Here is a 27359-nt window from a genome sequence, read left to right as displayed (position 1 = left end):
AAGAATTAGACTACACTTCATGGGGAGGACAGTTGCACTTGGAGGAGTGGATACATTTGTCACTGAATTTGAATGTATAATCGTTCTTGTGCTGACAGTTTTACATTAATTCCCTTGTGGTAGAAGTTAGGATGTTTAGTGCTTCAGAGAAACATTCAAAAAAGGTTAGCTCCAATCCTTCTTCCCAAAGTGGGGTTTCTGCCCTGTGTGCTCTCCCTGTGGAAATCCAGGGGACTGTTCCTGCTGGTTGCTCCTTGCAGCAGCGGGAAAGCCGGCTTCTGCCCTTGAAGAGGCAGGAAACTGCTGAAGTGCAAGTGTACAGAATTGCTCTGAAGTGCTGGCCGTGTTGGGTATTTTTTTTATTCCCAATGGAGATCCTGCTGCGGAGTTCTCCCTGCTTGCCTGTCCAAACCCACGGGCTCCCTAGGGTTTGCAGGTGACTCTTTGCACCCTCTGCCTTAAGCCTCTGCCAGCGTGGCTTTAGGGTATGGGATAGGAAAGGATGTCCAAGGCTATTTTGTGGCTTTCCCTCCCCCCTCCCCACCTGCGGGTCCTTTACAGAGAAAAGGAATAGGGATGCAGGCTTGAAGGGGAGCTCTTCTCATATGCAGGCGTAACAGGATCCTCTCCCCACAAAGGATCCCCCTCTCCCAGCGGGGGCAAAGGACCCTGCTCGCTGAGGGGACCCACTGTCCCAGATAATTAGCTAAGCAGCTGCTGTGTGTCTGAATGAAAAGGAGGGGAGGGAGGTTTTGCTCTGACGCGGAGCCGGGGCAGCATTCCTTGGAAGCAGCCTGCACATTCCTCCAAAGCAGTCAGCGCTGACGCTGACACGGGCTCGGCGTTGAGCGGTCAGGCTTCCCGAAATTTATACACAGCCACTTGCTTGGCCTCGGGTCCTTTATTGTGGGAAAACTCCTTTTCCTTGCTAAGCGCTAATCATTTATCCCTGGATCAGTGGGAGAATATATAGCTTGAGTTCACATGTGATGTGTTGCGCTAATTAATGCATAAAAATTATTTATAGAGAGAAAATAAAATCAAATTTAGAGAAAAAGATTTGTAATATGCAAAACAAAGTAATCTCAGCAGAAGCAGCAATTGTGTTAATGCAATAGTGGGTGATGTGCCTGTGAATGAATGCCTTCTCCGTGTATTTTCTAGAGGGTCTGAGAGGAAAAGGAGAGTGCCTTGTCTGGCCAACACATTTATGACTAGCTTTTGTGGACAAGAGCAATACTAAAAAGAGAGCCTATTCTTGGCACAGAACCAGGTCTTTTCTTAGAGGACCGCTTTAATTTGTTTGACATACAGTGAAAGACTGGCACACTGCACTAATTAGTTTTATATACAGTTGGTTTATAGATCTGCAGCACTATATGTACCCGTGGGCCCACTTGAGTGACCCAGTGAAGTCTACCAGGCTGCTTCCTGAAGCCTGTTCACAGGATTGGACCCATATGCCTGACTTCTTGCTGTGCTGCTCAAATTTTTACCCAGTTTTATATTTGTGTAAATTCATTCAGATAGAATAACACCCATTTAAAATTGGAATAGTGTAGTAATAAATTTGGAAGTGTAGTACTTGGCATTCACAGAAAGAGTTTTTTTATTGTTATAAACATTTTTCTTTGTTCTTTAATTTTTTCCCCCCATCAGTGCTGGTGGAAACCTAGGCAGCTTATTTAAATTCTAAAAGACTGTTACTATTACTTCTATCGCTAATACTTCTCCCCAGTGAGCACTTAAAATAATGTTTTATTCATTGTTGCAGGGACAAGGATTAAGTTTTTAGTTTCTAACTACTAGCCAATGTGCAAGTGGCTAGTGGAAGCCAGAGAATATTGCTACTTCTGTCCCATGCAAGGACTTTAGAAATGAATGGCAGGAAATGTTTCAAATGTCATTTAATTAGATCTGCACCAGATACCCTGGTAATGTAATCAAATATGGAGTTAATCTCCCTTTTATGTTTTTGTAAGGAAAGGAGCTTCGTCTTGAAGTTACAGTTTAAAGAAAAGAGGCATGGATAGGAGATGTGGAGGTCATTCAGGCAGCAGCAAGTGAAGCAGAGCAACTCCCATTTGTGCTCGGACAGATGTTCACGAGCCTTTGCCAATAGCTCAAAAGGCTGATGCTACATAAATTACTATATCCCAGGGACTTTCTCAATGGGTGTGATGGAAGAGGAAGGGAGGAGGATGGTACCCTGTCGGTCAGAGGTCAGGTGTAGTACATGGGACTGAACCAAGCAATATTCAGCCAGTTCTGTTTTTTCTTTTATTACTGTGGATTGCAAACACTCATTTTCCCATAGAAAGCAGCAGAAAAGTCAATACTTTTCATTAAGAATATAAAGACCAATTATTATTTTATTTTAAAAGTCCCTTTTCCCATGTAGTCGAACGAGTTGAATACCCAATGAAATCTGAGCCTCTGACGGTTGTCTTTGTAAATATAGAATCCCCTTTGAAAGCTGCCAGTGGTCCGATAAATTAAAGATCTTTAAAGGCTTCTCTTGCTTTCTGGAAAGATGCCGATTGCAAACCAAACTGCGTCCCCTCCGCTGCCATGTTCATAACAAATTCACCTAGACAAATCCCTTTTCACCTGGCACGAGTTGTTTTCCTTTCCTCTCTCTCTAGGAAAGTTATTTTTACAAAAGTAAAAGTAAACAAAACCCCAGAGTAATAAATAATAGTTTCCTATAGAGCATGAAGCCTTCTCCGGACCAAAGTGCTGCCGCTGCAAGAAAATAGACACTTGCAGGTTGCTACTTCTCGTGCGTGTCTGTACCACAAGCCCGGTTATCTTTGATGCTCTGCCTGTAGTAAAAGTGGTGAGCTAAATGAATCTCTTTGTCTTTCAAGGATATACACTGACCCGTTATGATGTGAAGGATAATTTACTAAATGTGACTCTTGCTTGTTACATAAAAGTAAATAAAACTCAAGCCCATACCAGTAACTGGTTTTCTATCAGATAGTTTTAAAGGAGTTGACTGACTTTGAACGTTTGAGGTTGGCAGTGCTGATGCTTTTTTAATTTTTCAGGGTATCCTACAGCCTACAGATACAAAGCAAGGTTTCAAGGTTAAAGAAGTAGCAACTCGGCATCCCAAACAGTATTGTTCAATCAGTGGGAAACCATGGAGGGACAGAGGGCCTTTTCTTTCATAAAATAAAGAAATAAGGAGTGCCCTCTAGTGTTAGTTAACATCAGAGGGAAGGACCAGGAGAATTTTCTATAATCTAGGTAGCTGGAATTAAACCTATTTCACAGCCGCAGATGCAGCTCTATTTCTTGAAGAAAAGTAGTAAAGAAGAACTGCAATAGCATAAGCTATGGCTTATCAGGACATAACTGTCAGAAATGCAGTCATTATTAGGTAGATACAGTCAGATATCTCAAACTCCCTGACTTATTTTCCATTTTCTAATCTTGAAGTGTATGAGTGTAGTATGTCTCCAACCTGTACCTGACCTGGGGAAGGACAGGAGGTGTGTTTTACGAAAGGTGAAGTGAAGTTTCAGGGAGAGGTGTAGCAGTGAGTGTTCGTGCTTGAAGTTCGGAAGTTCAGTTTCTGGCATAAAGCAGTCCTGGTGTATGTATTCAGGCTTATCTATAACGCATTATAACAAGGCAGTGAGCAGGTAGGTCTTTTGGGCTGTCCTTGGAGCACCTCAGAATTTTTTTTGGTTCTGGTGATAGTAGCAGATTGGACTCCGGTTTCGAAGCTGTAGGCATCATTTTTTTCAGTTAAAGACAACTCTGCCAGGGAGGCACCGTGGGAATTACAGTCACCTCTGTGCTTTTGCAGGCTATTTCTCAGTCTGTTTAAAAGAGGGCAATGCTTTAAATTGTTAATGTAATACAGCAAGCATTGAAAAGCATTTGCTATCTGGTTTCTGAATTGTCTTCAGTGTGAAAAGATTGTAAGCAAATGTGCCCTTCCCTTTCTGTGTTTTTTTTTCTTTTTAATTTTATTTTCTACTATAGAAAAAGACTTTATAAGTAGTTATTGCCTTTCAGTTGCTGCTGCTGAATTTCATAGCCTTGATTGCAGTCTGGGACATTTGGGATGAGCCCCGAGGTTTCTGTGGTATTAAAGTTACTGTTGACAAATGGGAATCTTGTAAAGCCTTGAGAGCATCTTACCGAGTGTGCCTGAGCGGTAATCTGGTGCATGCATTTATCATTTTCTGAGAAACAGCACAAGAAATACAATAAAAGTACAAGCTTTTGTAGGGTGACCCATAAGTACTTTGGCTTACCCAGGCTTTCCTGCCCTGAGTGAGGTTCACCCCGGACTGCAGTTTTCTAAACCAAAACATCTTCTGACATAGCTTGACTCCGAGGAGTGACCGTCACTCTTTCCTCCTTGGGTTATGCTCTGTGAACGTTTCTGCCAGCACTATAAGAACTGGGTGCCAAGACTTACGTAGACAGTCGGTATGTTGCCCGTGTGTAAGACTGTCAGGTGAAGAGGTTAGGAACTTATACTTCTGAGCTGATTGAACAAGATTAGCTCCACATAAGGAGGGATCTGGAATGTACTTTGTCTCTCTGTAGATTCCTGTGCTCTGGTAGTAGATGTCAGAAACGAGATGACTTACCTGAAGTGTTGCTCCTCAAAAGGGATGTCAGACCGCCTCAAGCATTTGCGATACGTGCTGCTGTCTTGTTACCACTGCTGTTGCCAAACTTGATACTTCCAGTAGTTATTGATTCATCTATAGATGCCTTTTTGAGTTGCAATTAATAACTCCTGTCCTCTTTGCTACATGCGAGCAGAGAGAGCATTGTTTGTGCTGATTGCCAAGGATGATGTTATACTCTGTGAAAAGACCAAGAAGAAAAATGTTTGGCATTGTTCCTCTGAGACGTACCAAAAATCTGTACGCACCAATGAAAGCAACCAGCGTTATGGTATCATAACAATGGTTCGTTAGGACTTTACTCCGGGCCGTGGTGATGATTGTTCCTGTTTAAGACCAAGACCAACAGATGGCATTTGTTAGGACATCGATATTTACATACAAAGTTGCCAGCATTTTAAGAAGTGGTGCCTTTCTTAATTAAAATGATAATGTACTGCCTTGTTTGGAGAGATTCTGCTCGTAATGATGCTGGTGAATTATGAATAGGGGGAAATTAGTAATAACAAATGCCAGATGGAGGTATCTTTCCGAGAGGAATATTTTGTGTAATATGGCATGTAAAGTTGACAGACCGGGTCTTAAAAGACCTTTATTATTCTTTAAGCTTTCCTGACAAAATTACTCTTTATCCTGCCAAGAAATGTAGTTTCACATGCCAGTGCGTTTTTAGGCAAGAGTAATTAAAGTATGCCTCTAAATTTATGGCTTGAAGTGAAATCCGTTCCTCCAATGTTTTGTCAGGAATCTATAAACAGTGCAAGGAAGGAGACAGCTTATAACAACAATAGTTTTGCCAATTCTACACGTTCTGCCTTTGAAATCAAAGGCAATTAGGGATGAACAAAACTACCTTCAAAGTTTACCAAAAAAAGTGTAAGTTTTGCTGAAGTTTTACTTCACATTTTTCTTTTGGCTGAAGATGACCGTTGGGAATAAGAAATGTTTTTCTAAAATTAAAACCTGCCTTCTTTGATTGAAGGAAAAATGATTACTGAGTTATAAATGCATTGAATCCTCAAATGCTAGGGCTTTTTTGTAACTTCCTGAGAGAGGGAAATAAAATTTTGTTTAATTTTGTAATGTAAATTAGTAATTAAAAGAGAAATAGACAAGGAGAAGTAAGAAATAAAACTCTGGAGTTTGATATTTCATTATCTCATAAGAATATTCCCACTCCATGGGTATTCCAGCTTTGATCTCATGAGCTGCTGGCCACTGTCCATTGCAGAGAAGGTCCTTTCATGATGATCTGTGGGGGAGGCAAGGTGTGTTATGGGAGGTGACCGTGAAGATTTGATTTTCCTTGGTAATTGTCCTCAGATCACATTACTGTAACAAAATTCAACTTAGGATTGTAGAAGTGTTGCATATAATCTCTCTCTATCAGATACACAAAACGTAGTAGACTAGGAAGACTTGAAGAGCATACCTTCTGCTGCATCCGTGCATAGTCACAAATCACTTCCAAGTACACAATAATAAACTTGAGATGTACAGTCCAAGACTTCTTCCAAAGGCACAAACATTGTGGCAGGGTTCAGAAAGACAGCAGAGAAGTTGCTTTTGTCTTCTTTAAATTATTTCTATGAGTATGCATTAGTAGGGGAATAAATGAAGTAATACATTTCAGTATTGGATGATGAAAAGAAGGCTTCTGCTTCATTTAGAAAAAGATCAAGATCAGTTTTCATGACAATAAAACACTGTTTTGAATTATGCTTAGAACAGACTGTCCGACTATTTCTGGTATTAACGTTCATTGCCATTGCAGAAAAGATTTAACAATAGAAAGATGAGAACATGAGAAAAGAATGTCTAGAGGGAAGGCAATCAAGGATGGGATTCAGTGGCTCTAGCTTTGATAACAAAAGCAAAGAGTGCTCTCAGTTGAGTCCTTTGAGACTCATCTAGTACTTTCAATAAACCCTAAATTTATCTTAATGAGAAAGAGCAGTATTTCTAGGCATTTTCAAAAACTCCTTAGAGTATTCTTTCTCACTGATCTTGTTGAAGGTGTTGTGAATTTACCTGGGAGACGCCATCTGAAGTTATAGACAACTAAACCCTGGTTTTGCTTGCACTTTTTAAATGAGCCAGTCCCATATACATAAAAAACAAGGCTGCTTTCTTTAACAGCATTACCTGATGGGAAATGGATGCTATGACTCTTCCATTCCAACTCTTTTGAAATCTATACTACTTTTTTGCCATGTTGTCAATTTTGTTTATGCTGAACTTCTTTCTGTGGTCTTTTTTTTTTTCCAGAAAAACTTTACAATTCCAATGGACGGGAGCTGAGACGGGCACTTTTCTCCTTGAAACAAATATTTCAGGTGAGCAAATAATGGCTGTCCATTCTATGATTTGAACATGAATTGAATTTCTTTTTTTAACGTAGGGAACAATTTACAGTTTCTAACAAAAGAGAATTTTAAGACTTCATTTGTAATGTGCAATTAGCCAGTTGCTTCTTAGGGTCTTTTCTCTTAATGGTCTGCAGGCATTCTCCTGTTCCTTCAGTCTGTCAGAAGGCAGGACCAGATGTGGAGTGATGGCAGAGTTAGTGGTTGGAACCTGCCAGGAAAGTAAAGAAGAAAATCCGGGCTCTTAGATGGAAACTTAGGCTGCTCATTAGACAGATAGTTCTGTATTGGAAAGACTGGGAAGGGGGATCTGAAAAGAGGAGCTAGGAAACCATGGGTTGGGGCGATGGCCCAATATTGGCCTAATAATTGACAAATAGACTAGGTTTAAGCCACATCAAAAACTGAAAAAGGATGCGATAGACACAGGACAGATCTGATGAGGAACCAAGATATAGTGTGAGAGCTCTGATGGTGTTAGAATTTAGACTGAGGTTAGAGGAAATGATTTATTGATTAGCTGAAAAGACATTTCATAGAGCTGAGGAGGGTATGGTGGTGACTGATCAGTTTAAGGAAAGGCATGGATTTGAATGTGAGTGTTCGTTGTGGAGGAGACCTGAAATCAGCAGGATTTTAGGTCCTGTAGGGAAGTAGCCAATGTGATAGACAAGTGGTGTGGGTGATAAGAAAGAGAATTGAATGAAAAGCTTGGATTTCATATTGGGTTTACTGGATAAGGAGAAGGACTCAGGAAAGTTGCAGGACAGGAAGGAAACTTTTTGGAGAGAACAGGTCAGGAAAAGTGAAAAGAAAATGGTGGTGAGAACTAGAGCATACTGTTAATGTGATCCTAAAATGCAATTCAGGATGACACATTCAATTTCTATCAGTAAATATAAGTGAAATCAATAAGAAAAGCACTTCTCCTTCACTAATGGATCCAAGTGGAGAATGACAACTTACAATGTTTCTCAGCTACAATAGGTAGGTGCAAGGGTCTGAGGCTGTTAGTTTAGCATTTTTTGCTTTGTTTTAAATAGAGATTTATTCTAAGAAGAATAACAACGTTTAAAAATTCTGCAGGACTGCAGAATTGCAAATTTCCAAAACACACAATGCTTTTTGCAGGTTTCAAAGTTAAGCATTCAGAATTTAGAAAATGCCAGACTTAAGATTTTCTGAATAGGAGTAGATGATGAAGGGTGGACCATTTGGTAGTTGAAAATTTTGGTAGTTGAAGATCTCTTCTGGGTCAGAAAAACATCCTTGAATTTTGACATTTTTGGACAAAGAAGGAGTTCCAGCTACAAAACAGTCCAATCGATCTCATGGACACAGATTGGGAAAGCCATTCTCTCTTCAAGGCATTCCTAGGGAAAGACTTTGAGAGTCAGCATGATGCAAGTTGGATTTCCCTGTGAGCTTGCCAAGTGAGTGGACTGTGTGCTCAGAGGAAATTTGGCAGGTTTCCAAGAATCTTCTCTGGTTTCTTCTCTTTTTGTTCACCTTTACTGTTTCTGGAAAGTATTTGTATTTCTCTGAATTTATGTATTCCACAGGTTAATCTGGGCATTCGTGCATATTTAACAGTGAGTGCTAAGCCTCTCTTCCCACTCATCCTGCACCTCCCATACCTCTCATCATTACATTTCCCAGTTTGGGTATTCATGAATGTTCTCTTGCATGTAGGTTATTTGAAATCTAGTAGATATTTCTGAGCACATAGTGCTCAGTGCTTTCAATGAACACACCAGTAAGATCTCTGTCTTCCAGATAATCAGCTGTTTTCATGGAAATGTTTAAATTTTTATCCTAGTAAATTTAATTGGAGTTAACTGGGTTGAAGAGTAATGAGAGGGAAGGGAAAAGTGATGCACACAACTCCATATCTGTGTATGAATTTAGTTTTTAGGTGAAGCTTATCTGACAGTTTCAGAACATAATTGTCCTTGAAGAATTTGACTTTCCTGCTTCCTAATGCACGTAATACAGAAAGGAATTTAGGAATTATCTGTTACCACTTTAAGTAGCTACTTTTGGTGGAACTGTTTGTCGAACAAACATACCCTTCAAAACCTCTTCATACACTCTCAAAATACAGGTTCTCATTAGTGGAGGAGAAGTCTTCCTAAAGCTGGAGAATATTCATATCATATGGTCAAGTATCTGAGGTAGCACACTTCACACTGGAAAATGAGACCCTATATGATGTAAACTCCTGTTTACCTGTCAACTTTGCTGTCCTTAACAGCAGTTACTGGCTTTACTAAGGGCATCTTTTGAGCATGATTTTAGTTTATCTCATAATGAACCATGAGAGAGAATGTAAGATAACTTTTATATCTGTTTTAGAAAGAAAAGCTATTTCTAATATTTTAGTGAAGAAAAATAGAAGTTGATATTATAAGTTTATATTATAGACCAAACACAACTGTCAAAAAGGCCATGCCTGATTTATCTTTTAGTTTATTACATTAAAGTATGTTAGCATTAGAAATCTATCATTATGTTAAAAGGTTTTTTAAAAGTGTATTTTTCAACATAAATACCTGTTTGATTTTGTATCTCATTATATTTAGTATTTTAAATTCCTTAAGAGTATAATGTTTTGGAAATAAAATGTTGACTTCAAAACCAGTCTTTATTTTCATTTTAACAAATTTTCAGAGTGTTATGGAGACTTCATTATGTCTTTAAGTGCCAAGACAGTTCGTAACACCATGTTTTTATAATCATTTCATCATAGCTGAGTTAATTTGGCACAGGTCTGTGTCAGTATCATTTTTAATTTAAAGAGCTTTAAGGTAACGTGCAGTCTCTCATTTGCATTAAGTGGGAACAAGCCCAAGTTTTACATCAAATATGAATTCCAAATAGTCAGAGCTCTCTCTTTTTTCACGTGAGGCCTTAGCGAAGCTTAGCAATGTTTGGCAGAAGCAATGCCTTTGTTTCAGATTTTAAATGAAAGATTCATTTGGCGAGTACAAACTTGGAATTTCTCTTTGGTTTCTATTGGTGGGCCGGTTTTGGCAAAATGGTAAAGGTTATCATGTGGAGCATTTTTCTTTGAGAGTGATGCCATTCTGGTTCTGTCATTCACTCTGAAGGGTTAAGATAGCCGCACTCATCATCTTTTGCTCAACTGTACTGCAGTATTCTTCTTCTGATTTCCCAGTTTGCTTTTTGACGAACAAACTTACTGAGTAAGGAAAGTAATGTTCAGACTTGAAGTATATGAAGCACTTGACCTTAAAAGAACTGGAAAAAGATATACAGATAGACAACCTGTTGGAGTACAGGTTTGAATGTATTTTCTGACAGACTTCTGAGTTGCCTGGTTCTTGTGTTTATCGGAGATTCGTGAATTTTGTGCAAAGTGCTAAAACTCCCAAAGGCATCCAGGGGCAGAATCCAGCTGAACATGGCACTTATAAAATTAGGGTCAAAAAACATTCTTGCATTTCCTAATTGTGATATCATAAGAGAGATAAAAATACAGATTGATTTAAATCCATATCAATCTTAAAAGCAGAAAAATTAGGTATGAGCACTATAATACATGTAAATAGTGCTGCGCAATTTACATGATATTAAAAAAGTTTATTTAACAAGACCTCTGATAAAACTAGATGTAATATAAAGCAGGCATGTATTAGAACCTATAAACAGAAGTGTGCCTTGTAGTTACAAAGCATTACAAAGCATAGTTTCAAATCATGCTGATTGCATCATTTCAAAATATGAAATAATTGGATAAGAATGTGGTGTTATAAGAAAAATAAGAAAGCTGTAAAGCATGTTTCAAGTCTGTTGAAATCTATAATCAGGTGTAAATCTACTTTTTAAAGTTTTGGAAAATTTTTTAATCAACCAATGCATTAGGTTTTCTGGAAAGCAGACCTAAAGGGTATACTTTAAAGTGTTAAGGAAAAAGGCCAGTTTTCTTTTAGGACTGTTTTCCCCACTAAGTGTCATTTGACAAATGCAGATCTCCCACTATTTTTCTTGAGGAGCCTAGATTCCCATTTTGTGTTGCGATCAGAATATCAGGCAGCACAGTTTCAAAATTCTCTTACAGAATTTTCTTCTATAGTTGAGAAATTCATTAATCATTGAACAATTGAGCTTTGTGTAAAACGTCACAAAGAACAGCTATGTAGGGGCCCTGGAAACATTAACTAGAAGGTGTTTGGATAGACACAATCTTATCAGTGAGTGAAATCAAATGTCACACACTTCAGCTGCTAAGGAGTCATCAATCATCCTTAGGAGGGCAGAAGGAGTATTCTGTGTTTGCCTCATTGATCTCAAGGAAGGAGGCTGCTTCTTCCCCTCTTGCAAGCATGACTGATGACTCCTTAGGGTTTGAAGTTTGTGACACATGATTTAGGGGCAGCTGTCATCACTTGTGAGGCAGGCTGCCACCTCTCCCCTTTAAGAGCCCTCTTGGAAGGGTTCTTGATTAAGTCACGAAAAAAAGAGAAACCTTCATTTCCTTCCAAAATTGAATTCACCATCGTTCCACGTAGCACTTTACATATCTGTTTAATCCTATTTTACAAAGGATATGTCTCATTACTGTTTAGAGATGACAAATAAAATAGATATGACACATTAAATGTCAAAATCAGTTTCTGAATTTCGTTGGCAAATAGAGTGTCTTCATACCTAGATGATGTTACCAGCTGAGATCTGAACAGTTCTTAATGAGGCTATAAAATGTGAACTACTTCCACCACAAGGATAACCTAAAAACTTGGGAAGCCACCATTATTCATTCTCTAATCTATGCAAATTTTTGAATTGAAACAAGGAAACCTTGTTTTGTATGGAGCCTATCTACTTTAGCTTCCTCAGATGTGTAATACAATGCATGAAAGTTGTTTGACCTGTTGCTTAGCTGCCATGAAGAATATCCCTGGTAGGGTCTGGTCTAGGTGACTTTTTTAGAAATTTTTAATTCCATTATTAACTAGGAGGAAAAAAACACAGTGTATCTGCTATCTGCTCAAGGTGCAAAGGATGAAATTCTGTCCCCATCAAGTCAATGGCATAAAATGTCTTCAGTTTCAGTGTTACTTTTACCTGGTGGTTGAGCGTATACAGGCAGATGCACTGTGGTAAACAGAGACAGTGACAGCAGGACTTCTTTTGTTCACTTGCTGCTAAATGCTTTGTCTTTACAGGGGGAGGCAACCAAAGCTTTTCTGGCTAATAATTGTACAGATTAATTTGATACTGAGGTGCAATTTATTTTTGCTTGCTTGCTTATTGCACTCACAGGGGAAAAAATGTTATCTGGGGAAAATAGTCCTGTAATTTGTGGCTTCATTAAGTGAAATAATAAAATATTGAAAGCAGAAAGTTACTTCTAAATGGTTCAATTTTTGTTTCTTTTCCATGTGCTTTGTTTCAACTTGTTTTAAGAATTGTAGTGCAGTTCAATTCCCTCTTCTGAAAGACGGAGTGGATCAGTTTATTGGTCTGCACAACCCAAACAGGTAGCCCAGCGGTAGAACTTGATGGTAAATCTGGGATCTCTCTCAGGTGAACATGGCATCATGCAACTGCCAGGTTAAGCATAGTGTGAGCACTAGAGGCAAACATTATAGTGTCACAGTAAAATGGCTTTCTACCTGCAGCTCCTTCATCTGGTACAGGAATCGGGCAGGTTACATGAAAGTAGTGAAGTTAATGACCAAAGTCACTGAAGAAGCAAACAGCATGTTCAGAGTAAAGGGGAAACAGAGCTTTCTTGGTGAAGCTGGTGGTGAAGATCAGGCGGGATATAATTTGATCTTGCTAACTGAAGAAGGAAAACTTAGAGTAAGAACATAAGTGTGACATGGGAGCAACTTTTCTCTGCAGGCTAAGCACCCTTCCCTTTCTAAATCTTAATTTGTCTTTAGTCAACTTAAGATATGAGTGATTCTTTGGTGATCTCATTTACAGCCACTGAAGATATCTTTGTTTCATCTTAGCAGTGCAAACTTCTATTTCTTTTCCTATGTGTAAGTGACAATATGTGTCTTTCACAGATTGATTATCTATCAGAAAAGTTTAAACATGAAAGACTGCAGGCTGATTTTTCTCCTTGATCTTCTAAGAATTTGTTGTGTGTATCCAAAAGGAGGAAAACTCTTTATGAAGGGAAACCCAAACTCTTAAAGGACCAATTCTTCATTCATATACAAATGAGATCCATCTCACTAAGGAAGAAAAAGTAATAAATGAACAGGAAATAGGTGGGAATAAATGATGTATTGGACTTTGGTGAAGTAATACAAATATGAGCTGAAAGTTTTCAGGTTTTAAATTTACCCTTTTTTCATGAATGCCCAGTAAGAAAGAGCAATTATTCTAAGAAGTTACTTTAATTTCACTAGACAAGATTACTTTTTAAAAAAAGGAAAAAAAATAAGATATTGCTAAGAAAATTTTCAACATTTAAATCTTTTCATAAATGTACGCAATATTTGTTGTCTACATTCTACCATACTTTTTCTTCTGTTTTTGTTGGCTGGAACTTGATGCTCTAAACATACCTTAACTGTGTCTAATAAACACTGATCTGACTCTGAGGAATCTCAACAAATCTAATAAAGCAAGATTTGATTCTTATCTATTACTTATTTCCTCAAGATTTTTTTTTTTCATATGCTGCAGCTACTGGGATAGCTACATGGCTAATGCTGGATATCTGAGGTATCTGCATACCTGTCATTTGAGGAATTTGAGACATTTCAGAAAGACTTTGAGAAGTCTGTGTTACTGAAAAGTTATTCATACAAATGACTTGTTTCAAATTTTATATATTTTTAAAAATTCAGACAGATGAAAAAAATCCAAAGATGTCTGAACCTCTTTCAGATTAGAGTACTTCCCAATATCCTCAAGCTTGAAGAAATTCTGTCTGTAAGGGAATTGCATATTTGTTTCAAGGTATTAAATACTGCATGTGTTTTAATTTGTAAAGTTAGCTATTAAAACATTTATTTTGCCCCCATGTATTCTTTCAATTATTCAAAAGAAACTGCTGAAAGGCATGCGATTTGAAATGCGTCCTGATGTAAAAAAGGTGTGAAATAATAAGTGTTGCAGTTTCTCTGCTTTACTAACAGGAAACACCGGCAAATGCTGTCTTTGTTTTGCTGGTATTTTTAGCACAATACAAAAATGTGTTCTTGAGAAACAACAGAATATTTATTTTATGGACCGAGGGTATTTCAGAAGGGAGACTACAGGGGATTAATGGCTGTAAATCAAAAATTACTTTTGAGTGAATTTCTGTATCTCTTTATTGGTGCCAAGATGGAAATCCATAATAAACAATAGCATGGTCTATATTTGAATTGTTTTCATCTTGGAAAGAAATAAAATTTATTTTTTAATACTTTAATGGCATAGAGTTATCATTAGTTGGCACAGATGTGCTTAAAAGGCTGGCAAAAAAATTGTTGGCATTTGGTGATTGCTACTTAGGCAACTGACTTATGGCAAGGCTATGCAATGGAATTGATACTTGAGGGTGAATTTTCATTGTAATCATCACTAGAAGCCAAACATTGCATTGCAGGTTGCTTAAATATATTACCGCACTGAAAATAAAGAAAGGGGGACGGTCATTTCCGTGCATGCTGTTGTAAAGCGTTACTCCGTGTAAACAGATGCGAGAATAGGAAAAAAGGGACCAGTGTAAAAGTACCAATGTCTTTGTATAATCTTATGGTCACGCTTCTTCACAGATGTGCATGTAATGAGTTGGGGTGGTGTAAAGGCTGGGGGAGAGAAGCAAATAAGGGGTGTGGAGCCAGCGCAGGGGAGTGCAAAGAAGAGCTTGGAGGGCAGAGGAGTGGAAGCTGTGGCACAGCCGGCAAGGGCAATAACAGTGTCCTGACTTAAAGCAGAGCAGAGTTTTCATGGTTTAATACAAGACTTGCCTGCTTAACCACCGGCTCATCTGATCCATACATAGAATTGTTTTGTAGCTGCTTAAATAATTTAGTTTGAAATAGCAGTACAGTCTTGAGGGACTCATAGGACTTAAGTTTATGTATGCATGTGTGTTTATATATATGCGTGTATGTATGGTTTTGGAATGATTTCTTTCCAGATTTGTTTGCAATAGATGACTTGGCTTTTAAAATGGACTGAAATAAACAGTGACAATCGAATTAGATAGTATCAGGCACTTCTGGATTGGCAATCTAATATTTTAATTATATCAATAATTTTGGAGTCCGAAGAACAGAACGATAGTTTAAAGTGTGGGAAAGTAACTATAAATTATATCTTGGCCGTCCATGCTCCTTCAATCACTTCCTGACTATATTTACTCAGTTTTCAAGCCAAAATGAGCTTTTCTAACTGCAAACATTGCAAGCCAATCTTGATCTATAAAATGCAACCTGTTGCTTAGCCAGTAAAAAAGCTGGACTCCAGAAATGGTCTGGGATTTCTGTTTCTAATAGAGCACAGCATAACTCTTTTATTACTACATCATTGTAGTCTTGTCAATGGGAGTAGTTATTTTGCTGGTAACTTTAGCAGATGTCATGCGTACTGAAGGCAGGTAGCAATAGTTAAAAATATTCTTGTGGAGACTTTCTTGTGGTATATTTGTAGTGTAGACCCTGGGGTGGCAGAGCTAGGCAGCTGAAAGGAGGGCTGAGAGGAACTGGCTGTTAATTTTCCATTGCTACTGGGGCAGAGCATCGTATAAGCATTTGAAATTATATGGGGAACATGTGGACATGAAGGCTCTCGAGTAATGGAAGCGCATTCCGGTCATAGCCCTGCGCTGCCACGTCGCTACCGCTGCCCGGGGCAGTCAGGTTAGGAGGAAGCTGTGGGGTGGTTTGGGGTGTTTTTTGTATACATGAGGCTTTGGAGGAGCCAGAGGAATGCTTAGGAAAGAAGATCAGTAGATTTCTATTCTCCTTGCACTGTTAGGAGTAGGAAGGGTGCAATAAGGACCTACCCATCATTGATGCTGTTACTAACAGAAACCCGGATTTTATCATTCTGGCTTTATTCACTTAGTAACAGAGGAGGCTTTTCAAGTGTATTGGGCAATAGTCCTGCATTTTACTTTCTTGTGGTGGAGCGCCAGATGTATTGTCATTTGAGATTTATGCCAGGGAAAGCCTGCAGTCGTGCATGGTTTGCTCTTTGACCTGCCTCCTCCTTCCTCCCTTTCCTCAGCAGTCAGCTGCTGTCCCTCTGCTGCTAATTTACATCCCCTAATGAATGGAGCTTAATCCCTAACCCTTAATCCTCCTAAAACCAGCTGAACTTTGTGATCCTATCTTGATTTTGCAGGAGATTTAAAAAAGAAAAAAAGTTGAAAAAATGTCTTTTCAGTTCTAAAAACAGTGGCCATAATTTATATTTTGGGGGGGACTTTCTACAAGTGTGCTGGCATTTTAGTGTTCCATGTATTTTTCCTTGTTATTTTATTTTTTTCACATTGAACATAGTCATCTCGGGTTTCTGTTTCAGTTCTGCCTCCTTGCTGTGCAGCGTATACTCCTGGCAGGGGAATCTGAGGAAGAGGGGTTTCCAAGGAGATCTTGCTCCCATGTGTTAATGTAGAGTGGGGACAGTGCACTTTCCTAGCGTACTATTTGATAGATGAACATAGCAATGACTAGAGATTTCCCTAGCTGCTCCTTTTAAAAAGTAGTAATTTTTATTTCTGGAGCCAGGCAGTGTCTGAATGAGCCTGTGCCCTTTCTGCCTGTAGGACTTTGTATTGGTATGCTGCCAGCATCGTGTCCCACAAGATTTCAGGCAGCAGAGGAGGATGCTCCTCCTCTTTGAATTCAGTAGGGTTTACATTTCTCCTCTTATGCTACATCACATGGTGAATTTTCAATATTCATCTTGTCTTTTGCCTAGGTGAATGATCACAGCATTAAAATGTGAATGCAATATATCTTTGCGAAGTTACTAATTTTGGTCTACAGACAAAACCAGAGCTGGCCTGAGAATCAGAGTTTAAATCTCTCTTAGTAAGGATGTTGTAGAGTGACAGAGCAGAGAGGGAAGCTCTTCCTCAGACAGAGGGTGAAGCACATCAACCGCTGGAGCTCAGTGTGAGTGGTCCCCTCCTGTAAGCCCGCAGGCAGAGCTTAGCAAGAAGACTCTCGTGGCTATGACTGGTACCCTGGCTGCTGTGCTGCTCTCACTTCTAGGCTGGATTATTGCAATTTTTGCATTTTGGAAGGTCTGGTCGGTACAGAGTGTGATTGCTGGCTCACTCGGTAATGTGTCATGTGGAGAGCACAAGCTGGGGAACCCCACGGTTCCTTATTTGAAGAAATGAACATTATAAAATGTGCAATGTTTAACTTTGTAACAGAAAAAGGAGAGGATTGTACAGTATAGGATTAAATATGGGAATGCTCAAGCAACCAGAAACAATGGGATAGTTTATGAAAGGAAAGGGAAAAAACCATAAAAATGAGATTCTCCTTGGTGGAAATCTCATAGACAAACATCTTGTTGTGATTTCTTGGAAAGACAGTATTCTGCACAGCTGTTAGCCACGTAAGAGAGAAATATGTATGTGCATATCCAAATGTGAATATTCAGTTACTAATCCAGTTTCCTCAAATACTTGGAATACAGCTTTCACCAGTGCTTGTTAGTTAAAACAAAAATAATTATTAAAAAAAACTTGCCCTTGAGAAACTTTGTTCCAAAACCTTGATTCTTGTTAGGGAGCGAAGCAACTTTCTTGTGGCTGAAAAATAATCATGCTTTGGGTAAAAGTTTTCAAACATATGGCCCACAGAAATAGCAGGCTTCAGAAAGATTTATCTTTAAGAGTATGTAAACAATTTATCTTTGCACGTGGAAGCTGCACATCAGATAAGATGCATTCTTACAAAGTGCCATTCCTTGAAAGAAAGTCTTCAGTCTCCACCTTCAGATAAGACCCTGTAAAACTGCATTAGAGAATATAGCAAATGGTACAGAGACAGGAGAACGGGTAGGAAAGAAGGGAATCCCACCTACGCTTCGTGTTCTGCTAGTGGCACATAAGCGTTCTGTATAGACTGCTCAATCACAGGGTTTGTGGGGGGTTTTAATAGCTGAGTTCTTAATAGGCTGAGTTATGCAGGTGAAAGTATGATTTGTGCGTTTCGACAACCGCATAAGCAAGCTTTAAACTCAGCAGTCTGAATATAGTTCATATCTTTTTCATTATACATTGGACAGAAATAGAGCTCTATAACAAAGTGACATACACTATCATTTTTTCTTCCTTCTGAGATGCCTGAAGAAAGAGATGCGATCTATTCCAAATCTGTGAATGAATACGTAAAATATAGTTATCTGATGAGGCCACCGGTATCTTTCCATAAAGACTTTAAGTAGCCAGCCTTTGTGTCACTGCACAATCTCTACGGTTGCAGGAGCTTAGCAGGAAGCTTAGAGAGCTTTGCCTGTGTTTTGCTGCTTTTCTCATCAGTGCTTTAATGCCTGCTGATTAAGGGGTCATAAATCTTTGCAATATTAGTGGAGGAGTCCATTTCCACAGCAAATGACAACCTTTCCCTGCCTCCTTTTAACTGTTATCACACACATGCGGCAGCTACTTGTACATATCATTGTCACACACACCATATATTGCGTACAATGAATGCTCTTTTTCTGGAAACCTGAGCCTCGTACCGCTGCTAGAGAGTAGCCTTTACTCCTGAGGTCACCTAACTTGGCAAGTCAGTGAGTTAATGGGTCTGAAAAGATTATCCTAGACCAAAATTGATGTAAACATTCTCCTTTCAATGTAGAATGTATGGGCTTGGATGCCTTTCATCTTTCTTTGCACATTCCAGATGTTTGCTTCTTTCCTCTCATCGTATATACATGATGAGATAGATAATGTACTGAGTTCAGATTTATGTCTAGAGCATGATGTGTTTGTACTCTGCTTCATTACACCTTCTTTTTCCCTTTTATTTGGGAAAGGAGAAGTACCTTAAAAGCCTTTTTAATTCAGGTTTGATTTGTTTATTCAGTGCTTTCCAAAAGTAGTCTGATTAGAGTCCCGAGTCCCCTTCATTTCCTCTGCCGTTCCCCTGTAATATATCTCCTTTCAGTCAAGGATGAATCTATGCTGCAGTGCTTTACTCCTTCAGCTGCTTTGAAAAAGTTCCAGAAGGCAGATCTCACAATTTGCTTTGGGAAGGTCCTTGTTTTAAAAAAAAAAAAAAAAGTCACCGACATAAAACAGATCTTTAGCATTAGGTATTTTGAGAATTAAATGCTAATTTTTCCCCATGTGATACTCTAATTTGCATTCACATCTTAAAGTTATACTGGGTATTTCAGTTTTTATCTTTCACAGAATGTCAGCAGCCCTTAATGGCTATGTGCTGTTGAAAATTTTCTTTTGTTTTTGGGTTCAACCTGAAGGTCTCTGAAGCTGAACTACTGCTAACTTCTCTAGCATAGGGACAATTTTATTTTCGTGTTATACGGATGTCTTTTATTTTTCCCAAACAGGCATGTTAGGTCTATTAACAAATGTCAGAATCCACAGACCACAGTTATTCCTCCTTTTTCCTGTTTTTTCCAGTTTTGCTTGTTTGACTGTGAGTCAATCCAGAAGATATTCTTTTTTTTTCTCAACTCAAGGATGATGCAAACACACTTGATGCAAAATTTAACTGTCTACTCAAGTATCAACAAAAGGTATTTAAAAAACAAGGAAGTGTGCTCTGAGCTAGGACACCATTACCATCTGAAAAAATAATTGTGGTTGTTTCAGTCAGTAGTTTATATTGTTATATATCTTGTTTCTCTTAAATTAGACAGTGGTGTTGTCCTATAAAATATACACTTATTTGTCATCAAATTGATAGAAAAACTTCTGGGGAATGCTTTCCCCACAGCTTTCTTGAATCCGTACTGGGCTACCAATTTCAGTTAGTTTTTCTAAATTCTGTGTACTCCTTTCCTTTCTGTCCCTTGCCCATGCTCCCACCACTGCCCACTCTGGGTAGGGGAAATTTGGCACCTTCTCTCTTTAGTAGCAAGGAATTTTTAACCATTGACCTTGCCATGCAGTGTAACTTACTTTCTAGGTGTGCATACTCCTTGTGAATTACCATGGTGTGTAGGCTTAGTGTACCTGAACCCTGAATATACTTTAAGCTTAGCTGACAAATTCCAGCGATATGTTCCTCTCTCTTGAGTTTTAGGAGAAACAAGATTCAAAATTCTTGAAAAATAAGAGCTCGCTCAAGTTTCTTTGAGTTAAAAACACCATATACAAAGGGAAGTATAGGAGGGAACAGTTGTTTGTCTCCGAGGGATGGCCAGGGAGGAGACTCCTCTGGGGTCCCTGGCAGGTTCTGCCTACCTGCTCTGTTGGAGGTGGCTCTCCATCGTACAAGGTGAGCTTGAATGTTGTTTGCTATCCAGTGTGATTTGGATCTGTGTATTGCATGCATATTTATTTATGTATTTATTTGTAGGTGCTTGATTTTTAAATCAAATACCCCAAGTTCGGAGGGAATGAACCTGAGATATAGCTTTGATCGTCAGAAAGAGTTTTATCTTGTGTCATTCCCTTATTTGTCCAGGACTCCAGTTGATGTAAAATGTTGTTCTGGAAGTTCACCTTGTGAATTTTGGCATCACTTGCAGCACAAATTAACTGGAGATAAATTCAGAATTAAGAGTTCAGTCCTCTCAGCAATGCCATTTGGGAAGGGCGTTGCCAAAGGCCACTGCTCAGGATGGGACAGGCAGAGGTCCACGTGTCCTGGCTGACCGTGCCCCTTCCCAGGCCCCTGTCAGGACATGCTCTTTGGGTTGACGGCTTGGCCAAAGGTACAGCAGCCTTTGTGCCAGCCAAAGGTCCCCTGCTGTAAAAAGGTCCTCAGCTGCTCCACGTAAGCAGCCGTATGAATTCTTCAGTTCTCTTCTGGAATGGCAAAGGCGATTCCCTGGTGGGCTGCAGTGGAGGAGGAGCTGTGCACGGACCTTTAAAACACCATTATGTACAACAGAGGATGTAATTAGGGCCGTCTGTATTAACAGGTAGATTGTCTGTGTACTCTTCCTGTACTCTATTAGTAATCCCATCGTGGTTTTAGTATGGTAAATGGATAGATAGAAGAAATTTGTTGTCTTCATAAAATTGGGTGCTTGCATCTGTAGTGCCCTGGTCTGACATGGGACTTTGTAAACTTCCTAGCTCTTCAGAAAACATTCTCAAGGCTTTTATCTATCTAAAGAAAAAAATAATGACCTCAAAAAATAAAACATTGAGACGAAGAAATAAATAAAATTTTTAGCTCAAGTGTGTACAGTGGTGGATTTTATCTTACATATTTTGAGCTTTTATGATATACTTTTGCAAAGATGTGGGGAATGATTGTATGCTTCCTCTTTATGTACTTTTTAAGGATAAATCACCTTTATCGTATGATAAATTTGTGTATCTATACACTACTGTAAAATATATATTTAAATTGTTTTAACAAATTTGACCTTCTCCTGAAACATTAAACAGGTTTTTCTCATAATTTCTAAATTTCTCACGAATTGCTAGATCACCTTACAATTTTAAATACCTTATTCGTTCAGCCTTTAAGAATTATGTAACTTAGCCCTCGTGAAAGACGGAAATTCGTAAGAAATAATCTGTCAGGCTGAAAGAACTTTGCAATAAGTGAATTTTCACACTAAAAGACTCTTGATTATTTTATTTCCCTTGGCAGTTTTCTAAGTGTCTGAGGTGAATTCAGAAATCACTCCCAACAAAACTATCATCTACTGTCTGGATCTTGGCTTCTCAGGGTTGTGTTATTGAAAAGCTGAAATTTCTATACCTAATACACTGTTGTGTATGAAAACATCTTAAAAATAATCAAAAGAAGGGACTCAGCAACTATGATGATTTTGTCCACAAAGTACTTGTCTTTCATTTACTTGTCTTTCATTACTATTTTAAATTTGCTTTGTGCTAATTTGTATGGCTAATTCATTAAGTGCTGTTTAATCAAGTTTGTAGTAGCCTTTTGTTAGTCTACATGAGCCTTGGCATAGTATTATACATGTAGTGCCCAGCAAAGCCCTCCTTTCCCTTGAGTGTGATACAGGGTCATTCTGCTGCACTGAGTAAAGGACTGATGGGTTAAAAAAAAAAAAAAAAGTAAGTCACTTCTTTGACAAGTTTAACTCCCATCAAATTTTCTCTTGCATTTGATGTGTTTTCCATCATAATGTGGGAATATTATCTCCTAGTGTTCTTAGATTCAGCACTATACTTTCCCATTCTAAATATAATGAATTTATATTATGTTAAGATAACGAATATGATATTACATTGCAATAAACACCTGCTTTAAAAGTTTTGTTGTATGCACTTCAAATACTGAAACTGGAATTATGCTAAGGCATGTAGATGGCCTTCTCTTGTTGATACTGACATTTTAAGGCTTTAAGGATGTCTATTCATGTGATAGAATGGGATTTTAATGTTAGCTAGAATGTCTGCAAGCCCTTAATGAAAAAATCAAAAGTCATGTTTTACAGATATTAATCTTCTATAGTTGACTTGAAGGTAAAAGCTTGTTTTTTCTTGCTTTGCATCAATGTATTTAATTCTATTTTTAAAAGTCAGAATTCTGCTTCTGGTCTTCGGTATAACAACATTCATATCAACTTGCTTACATCATCTGAAACACAAAGTCAATGTTGCAGCCATGCACTTGGTTTTACATTATGATATATCCTGTTTCTTTGTCTTTCAAAATTCTAACACAGCTTTTCCTTTCTCCTGTGGCAGGATGACAAGGACTTGGTTCATGAGTTTGTTGTCGCTGAAGGTCTGACTTGCTTAATCAAAGTGGGAGCGGAGGCTGACCAGAATTATCAGAACTACATCCTGAGAGGTAAAGGAAATGCATCCAAAAGTTGTTTTTATTGCTCTGAATCTCTCACAGGTCTGCTGCAACTTGCCATGTTAAGTGTCTTGGAACATGTTTCTCAGTTTGATCCTGATTCTTGCATGTTATGCAGGAAAATTAAGAGGACATTAATACTCACTGCTGAGCAGGATGAATTGGAAAATTCAAGTATTGATAGTCTCTCCATTGTCCAGCTTTTCTACTACACTATACTGAAAATCCATAATTCTAAGAAAGAAAAGGCATTCTAAGGCTTTCACCAGATAATTGTAAATGTCAAAGGCCACAGAGCAAAATAACTTCTTGGAGTGGGATTAGTAGCTATGGAATAAAGAGTGAGACGGTCATATCTTCAGGTCAGTTGACTGGAAACAATTTTTAGCTATCTGATATTTTGGAGTTAAACAGGTAATCAGAGGTTCACATTCTGCTCTTTGCACTTAAAAGATAACTGGCAAAGGAAGGGTTTGGAGACTGATGCAGAAAAGCTGTGTTACTGGATTAGAAAGCTGATTTACTGTATTGTGGCCCAAATGAATGCATGCAATCTTCGTCTAACTGAGAAACCCAAGCTGCAAATTGGGAGAGTTCCTTCAGTATTTCAAGGGGTTATGAGCGAGGGGAGAACAGTCACACCAAGGGATCTTTGCTGCTGAATGATCTCATAGTAAATAGAGCGCTAATGAATGCATAGTTGTGGTGGATTGCTCATTTGAATTTTCTTAGACTGACGTATATAGCTGTCTTTAAAAATGTCACTTTGATGTATTTAACTGCCAAAATTCAAACTGCAAATTAAGGAGTAAAACAAACACAAAAATAAGGAGAAGGATTTTGTAAGAACCAGAAATGCTGTTCTTGAAAGCAAGGATGCAAATAGTAAGTGAGGCTTCATGTGAAGAACTTGAAGATTAGACTGTACAAATACCAGCTTTTTGGGGTGTATAAGAAACCAAACCAGTACCACAAATTATGTTCTATGTCAGTCGTTGTACAGTGATATAAATGTACTTGAATAGCAGCTTGTAAATACTCCAAAGTAAAAGACTGTTAGCCACAATGAAACCAGACAAGGACACAGAAACATGTGAAAGAAAAGAGATTTTCTTTACAGCTAAAAGAAGATGTTTCTGGGACGAATCTCTCCATGGGTGCTCTCAGAAAATTCAGACTAGAAGCAAAATAAAGGTGCTGTATAGGACAGTCTGGCCTTCAGTCTAGGGGTTTACTCCTTTATCAGCTTGGCATTCGTCTAGTGTGGCTGATGATGTCTTTGCCCTTCAGCTGAGTTTTGCAGCCAAATATTGAAAATTCTAAATGAAGAAGCCTGATAGGTGATTACACTACCTGAGTAGCCAAGTGGCCTCACAATCCAAACACTGGATAGCCGTGCAGCTCTTCTCCTCCAGTGTCAGATAAGGTCCGGGGCACTGAGCCTCACAGTTGACAGAGAAGTCAGTGACATCTGAGTGATCTCCCAACACTATCGCGTGGGCCTTCATCTTACTGAGATCTCATTTGACATCATCCAGGTATGGATTGAGAAGAATTAAAACTTCCTTCCACACTGATTGCTTTTTCTTGTTACTAGGATGTATCCTGAAGCATCCAGAATTCAGGAAGATCACAGTGGTCTCTTTCTTGGTGTGGCTTCTCTAGTTGTGCTCTCTTTAAGAGCTTGGTGTCCATGGTTTGGAGTTAGACATGTTCCACTGAATTCAATGAATGATAAAACAGCGCCTTAGTGCCAATGTCCACGGCATCATAATAAGGAAACTGCAAACTCATCTCCTTGCATTGTTATTAACAGGTGGTCACAGCTTGCTCAAAATAAATATAAAACAAAAAAAACACCACCACCACCACCAACAAAACCTAACCATATGGAAGTAAGCCATAGAGCTAAAAACTTTATTTTAAGAAGATGCTTTTTGGGATTGATGCCTTCTGAAATCAGGTCTTTTTTTTCCCCCTATTTTGCTGGTGTGAGAAGCTGAAATTTCTCTCTGGGTAGTGTATCCTAGCATCTATTACAATAATATGATTTTTCTGTGTGATGTGGGTTTTATTTCAGAAATTAAATTTGTCTTGATTGTCTTTCAGGAAGGTCAAAGCTTGTTACAACTCCAAGATTATGACAGCTGGTTTGCAGTTCCAGAAGCCAGCATGTACTTTCTGAATAGGTCTGCATGTGCAATGAGATAAACATAGGTTTGGAAGTGCAGTGTAGACAAACAATCTTATCCAAGTACATTGAGGAGAGTGCTGAAAAGAAACATTAAATACATCATGTAAGAGTGTTTTTCTGGTATATTGTTTTTGGATGACCATAGCAATTGGTTGGATTTTTTTGGTGACAGTTGTGTGTACTATCACAGTGCTCCATTTTACTAAACTTGGAGTACAGGTGAATAGGTTAACAAATTTTGCGGAATATACACCACAGTTAGCACTGAGGTGGTCCCATAAGCTTTAAACTCAGTGTTAAGTTAAGGACATTAAACAAAAACCAAAACAAAGTCATCTTTGTCTAGAATTTTTGTGTCTTGCTGCTGTGGTGTCCTTGTCCTGCAGATATATCATCCTTATTTTCACTGCATTTAACCTGAATCATAAAGGGATGTGATTTCTCCTTAGTTCCATATTCTGGCTGCATTTCTCCAGCTCCTTTGGTGTAATTCACTGTTTTCCTCTTGTGATCCTAACCCGGCTTGCAGGGCTGGTGACAGTAAATGGCAGCCTCAGGCGTGGCATTGCCTCCGCTGCCTCCAGGGCTCTCCCTTCGGGGCTGCTCGTCTTCACTGAGCGCTTTCCTGCGTCTTGACCGAGTGTTTCCTGTGAACTTGTTTGCCTGCCCTCTTCAAGAAATAGCTTTGGACCTAGTAGGGAAAATAGGTTGGGAATATATGTAAGGGGTTGTAGGTGGTTCAGTGAGTACCCAGGTCCAAGTTATTACTTTGAGGACATTGCTTTCCTTTTTCTAAAGGTCTGAGTTGTTTCACTCTAACATTTCCTGGTTGTGAATTTCTGCTTAGTAGTTTTGACTTGGTTTATGCCAGACTGAGCTGCCAAAAAAATTACTAAATATGAGTCACAAAAGTTTTAGTTACTTCAGTGGGTAAGTGAAGAGAAAAGTGTGGTTTTTACATGCAATACCGAGAAATCCAGTTTATTGTTGAGTGCTAAGGAGTGACTGTTTATTTCTGCTCGGGTCCCCTGAGCTAGGGTTGTCTGACAGTACCTTTCCCAAAATGTTCCCTTTTGTCACGGTATAGTGTATAGACCCTAAACCAACAGAAGCCAGGGCTTCTCTTGAGATTTAGTCTGTTGAAAGACTGGTTTAGAAACCAGCTTTTTTTCCTCCATATTTATTAGTTCTTCACCCTAAATTCACTCTTCAATGTTGCTTTTAATTGTTATGGACGTGTAAAGAAACTCTGTGTTTTGAAGGATTTTTTCCCCCACAGAAACAGACTTGGTTCTTTTTCTTTTTTTTTTTCCTTCCTTTTTTTCCCCTTTGATGACAATTATCCATAAGAAAGATGGACTTCCCTCATAGTACTGAAGTTAAAAGTTTCTGTCCCAATTACAAGATTGCAGTATGGTGGGTGTTGCCTAATTATTCAAAAATAACTAGAAAGATAGATGAAAATGTCCACAATTGATGAGGATTAATATAAGTCTTATTGTAATTTTGAAGATCCTTTGGATATAATTTTGAAATCCTCTGTTCCTTGCACAGAATGAGAAAGCAACACATGAAATGCCGTGGCTGAGCACAGGCTAATTAAATAATTGGTAGAATTATGGCACTCTTCATGGTTTCTGTTAATTTAGCTAGTGCTATTGGGAAGGTGAAATAAGAGCAGCTTGTGTAGACAAAGGCTGAATTGTTTTAAAAATATACTGAATAAGTGAGGTATGGGGTTCAGGGGTCAGTCTTCTGACACCACGATGTAAGAATTTCTACCTGGTGGGATCCTGTCCTGTCTGTCCCTTGCATCCAATGAGGAGGTTGTCAAAAGGTCATCCAGCCTTTTTTGCAGAGCTCATTTGTGTACTTGGATCCCTAATTGCCTGCTTCTGGATTCAAATCAGTATTTAGTGGTGTCCATAATTAGATGAAAGCTAGAATTTGTTCTTGTGGTCTGAAAACACAAGCTAGGTGTCCAGTCCAAGCAGGAAGAGGCCTTGACCTTGCTACAGTGCAAAATGTCAAACAATTAAGGCTGAGACAAAAATGAGACCATCAGCCTGTGCTTCTACTAGAGCAGGTTTGAATCAACTTCTGCCTTTGGATGCTGGTCTCTGATTTAGTGAGAGCTGTGTGTTTTTATGGGGAATAAGAATCTGTGTTTAAAGTCTAGATCAGAGGTGATTTTCATTTTGTTTGGTGTTCT

At 38.7% G+C, this 27359-nt stretch overlaps 1 protein-coding gene across 14 annotated transcripts in view; it reads left to right on the top strand.

The window, feature by feature from the left end:
* FHOD3 (formin homology 2 domain containing 3) overlaps window positions 1–27359 on the top strand; it is a 418162-nt gene that overhangs the window by 189122 nt on the left and 201681 nt on the right. For all 14 annotated transcript variants that reach the window (XR_008575819.1, XR_008575820.1, XR_008575818.1 and 11 more), the window contains exons 4-5: window positions 6927–6994; window positions 22839–22944. Coding sequence is in view for 11 of the 14 variants with exons in the window: in XM_054816185.1 (XP_054672160.1) it covers window positions 6927–6994; window positions 22839–22944 (174 nt within the window). In the remaining 3 variants the exon portion in view is untranslated. The remainder of the gene's footprint in view (window positions 1–6926; window positions 6995–22838; window positions 22945–27359) is intronic.

Source organism: Grus americana, chromosome 2 (assembly GCF_028858705.1).
Source record: "Grus americana isolate bGruAme1 chromosome 2, bGruAme1.mat, whole genome shotgun sequence".
Taxonomy (NCBI): domain Eukaryota; kingdom Metazoa; phylum Chordata; class Aves; order Gruiformes; family Gruidae; genus Grus; species Grus americana.
The sequence above is the reverse complement of the archived record's forward strand: the minus strand, read 5'-3'. Positions and strand labels throughout refer to the sequence as shown.